Raw genomic sequence first — 3,946 nt, 5'->3', positions numbered from 1 at the left:
TGTGGTCAATCCTCAAGAGGCGGGTGGACAAACAAAACCCCACAAATTCTGACAAACTCCAAGCATTGATTATGCAAGAATGGGCTGCCATCACAAGATGTGGCCCAGAAGTTAATTGACACCAGGGTGGATTGCAGAGGTCTTGAAAAATAAGGGTCAACATTGCAAATATTGACTCTTTGCATCAACTTCATGTCATTGCCAATAAAAGCCTTTGACACTTATGAAATGCTTGTAATTATACTTCAGTATTTCATAGTAACATCTGACAAAAATATCTGAAGACACTGAAGCAGCAAACTTTGTGGAAATTAATATTTGTGTCATTCTCAAAACTTTTGGCCACAACTGTAGCTCGCATTCTGTATCATACAGCTATGAAAGTTATATATTTAGAACCACCTGCTCGATTGGAATTAAGCGACGCCTGTGTCTTGAGTGTCCAAGAACGGTTTAGTTTTTTGTGTTCTGACTTGTAAAACAGGATGAATAAAATAAGTAATGTAAACATTATCAGTAATTACCAGGAAACTCTACAACATTTGTTTGAAGATCACACCAAGATTGTTAAAACTGGCCTTAGGTTATTGAGCGATCTGATTAGGATTTACCCTCGTAGCAAGGCCTATTTATCATGTGGAGGTTTCATTCAGGTCTCTTTTTTTAAAAGCACACTGTCTTTGGCAGGAGAAAGACCAGACTCAGAGGAACCAGAGCCAGGGACGTCCAAACCAACAAGAAGACACCAGTGTTCCCAGTGTGGCAAGTGTTTTAAACAGTTAGGGAACCTGAAAGAACACGAGAGAATACACACAGGTGAGAAGCCTTACCACTGCTCCCAGTGTGGAAAGGGTTTCAGCCAGCCGGCGAATCAGAAACGGCATGAGAGAATACACACAGGGGAGAAGCCTTACCACTGCTCCCAGTGCGGAAAGAGTTTTAACGATTTAGGGAACCTGAAAAAACATGAGAGAATACACACAGGGGAGAAGCCTTACCACTGCCCCCGGTGTGGAAAGTGTTTCAACTGTTCAGGGGAGCTGAAAAACCATGAGAGAATACACACAGGGGAGAAGCCTTACCATTGCTCCCAGTGTGGCAAGTGTTTTAAACAGTTAGGGAACCTGAAAGAACACGAGAGAATACACACAGGTGAGAAGCCTTACCACTGCTCCCAGTGTGGAAAGGGTTTCAGCCAGCCGGCGATTCTGAAACGGCATGAGAGAATACACACAGGGGAGAAGCCTTACCACTGCTCCCAGTGCGGAAAGAGTTTTAACGATTTAGGGAACCTGAAAAAACATGAGAGAATACACACAGGGGAGAGGCCTTACCACTGCTCCCAGTGCGGAAAGAGTTTTAACCATTTAGGGGACCTGAAAAACCATGAGAGAATACAAACAGGTGAGAAGCCTTACCACTGCTCCCAGTGTGGAAAGGGTTTCAGCCAGCCGGCGAATCTGAAACGGCATGAGAGAATACACACAGGGGAGAAGTCTTACCACTGCTCCCAGTGTGTAAAGTGTTTCAACCAGCTGGGGGAGCTGAAATGGCATGAGAGAATACACACAGGGGAGAAGCCTTACCACTGCTCCCAGTGTGGAAAGAGTTTTAACAATTTAGGGAACCTGAAAAAACATGAGAAAATACACACAGGGGAGAAGCCTTACCACTGCTCCCAGTGTGGAAAGGGTTTTAACCATTTAGGGAACATGAAAAAACACGAGAGAATACACACAGGTGAGAAGCCTTACCACTGCTCCCAGTGTGGAAAGGGTTTCAGCCAGCCGGCGAATCTGAAACGGCATGAGAGAATACACACAGGGGAGAAGCCTTACCACTGCTCCCAGTGCGGAAAGAGTTTTAACGATTTAGGGAACCTGAAAAACCATTTCTCTCAATGTGGAAAGTGTTTCAACCACCTGGGGGAGCTGAAATGGCATGAGAGAATACACACAGGGGACTTGCTGTCTTATATTGTTGACTGATAATGATTACCTGTTTCTACTATATGAACTTGAATTGTACAAAGTATACTAAAACATATATTTGTATGTTTTTATTAGAAAACATGAATTGAATATGGAGTTTGAATATAGAGTAGGTCAGATTCCATCTGTTTTAAATGGTCCTTTTTTAAACTCTGACACTGTATGTGTGTTTATCTGTGTGTCATTCCTCCAGCACTGCAGATACTCAAGTGATATTTGGATGTGATGCATTTGTTCCGTTGTTTACATTTGCAATGTTGGCCCACTGATGATTTAATGAAATGAAAATGTTCACAGACTCTGTAATGCAAAATGTTAATTGTATGTGTCCACATATCTGAGTATGTGACTTGTGGTGGATGAATCAGAATTAGTTGGGTAACATAGATAATTAGGTGTATGGCAGTGTCTGGAACCATTGTATGTCCTCTCTGATGTTGCACTTATCCTGGGATAGTGTATGACCTAGAGGCTCACTCCCCTCAGTGAGCTTGTCCAGGAGTGGGGTCAAGGGGTTTTACTTGAGATAGGAGTATCTAGAGTTGACAATTGAGTTATGCCATTGGATGAGTTGGTGTTTTTGTGCTATGAAGTACCAGGAACGAGATTAGAACCTCGTTTTAGGGACCAAACTGAACGATAATTTATAGCGAATGCTATCTGGCTACGGGATACTCCTTTCTCATTATAAAATCTCACTTTGTGAACTGTTCCTAATATCTGTGGTTTGTTATGTCGGCTAGGGGGTGGATCTTTGCTATAAAAGATCTCAGTAGCCATTGTGTTGCCACTCTCAACGGTTCATTAGAAATAGTGAATTGTTGAAAGTCATTGCAAAAATCTTATTATTAAAGATGTAGTTTAAGTATAACTCTGATTGGTGTGTGAAGTTTTAAAGTATAACTCTGATTAGTGTGTGAAGTTTGTCTCTCCTCATTTGGTAATACAGAAATTAACCACCACAGACTAACCTTGTGAAACTGACCTATTATAATCTCCTGTTCCTGGGAGTATCATCCTGCGTTGCAAACCAGTTTGCACCTGTGCCCTTTGTATGAATAATATCCCTCCCAGGAACAGGAAACTATAAAGATATGTGCCCATCACCCAATGCTTCAGGAATTCAGACTGTCTACACTGCGCTGTGTAACTCTGTTATTCTCTCTGAGCTCAGAAATAAAGAATCTTGGTTTGACTTGGACTCCAGCAGATCCTTATTTTATAATATCCACCACAACTCTCCCACGGATTGCTGTTTATCATTGTCTCAATGAAGAGTTCTTTGTTTTCCTTTCCTGCGGTCATTTACAAGCCTCCCACTGGTTGAATAAACGTTGTTTCCACGTCATTTCAACAAAACAAATCCATGTGATGATGTTTGATTAATGTGGAAAACTGATTGGATTTGTAAAAAGCCATGAACATCAGGTATGTTTTATTTTTCACTGAACTGGCAACCTAAATCCAATGACAGGTGACATTTTGTGTTGATTTCATGTTGAATCCACTTTAGTTGAGGACTCAAAGAAATATAAAGAGAAACTAGACGTTCAACACGTCTGTGCCCAGTGGGCTGGTTTGAATACGTGGCAGGTGTTGGATCAATATCCACCTTAGTAGCTAAGTTATATGCAATTTGCGCCAGATTTCCATGTGAATATTCTCAAATCTGCATAAAACAATATACACATTTTCCCATCAGAAATGTTTGCATCAAACAGACTTATTGTGGATAAAAGGCTTTGCGTTATGACGTAGTGCACAAGAAAAATAACGTTTGCTGTTAAATTCCCATGTACCGAATGAAAAATACAAGTTAAATTGGTTTCCATCACATTTTCAACTCCACTGAGGGTTTTAAAAACTTGTGTAAAATAGAAAACATGCTCTTGTCCCGTGCACTGTAGCCTGCATCTCACATATACAGTGTTGGTAGGCTACCTACATGATGAGAT

At 41.2% G+C, this 3,946-nt stretch overlaps 1 protein-coding gene across 1 annotated transcript; it reads left to right on the top strand.

The window, feature by feature from the left end:
- Positions 1-791: 791 nt before the first annotated feature.
- On the top strand, positions 792-1,832 carry LOC120036461 (zinc finger protein 135-like; the record flags this gene model as incomplete). Its single annotated transcript, XM_038982900.1, has 1 exon — positions 792-1,832. A coding segment is annotated over one exon (1,041 nt), but the record flags the coding sequence as incomplete, so codon positions are not given.
- Between the last annotated feature and the right edge of the window lie 2,114 nt (positions 1,833-3,946).

This window comes from Salvelinus namaycush, unplaced genomic scaffold (genome assembly GCF_016432855.1).
Source record: "Salvelinus namaycush isolate Seneca unplaced genomic scaffold, SaNama_1.0 Scaffold134, whole genome shotgun sequence".
NCBI lineage: Eukaryota > Metazoa > Chordata > Actinopteri > Salmoniformes > Salmonidae > Salvelinus > Salvelinus namaycush.
Note: the sequence above shows the minus strand (reverse complement) of the source record. Positions and strands in the feature narration are given on the sequence as shown.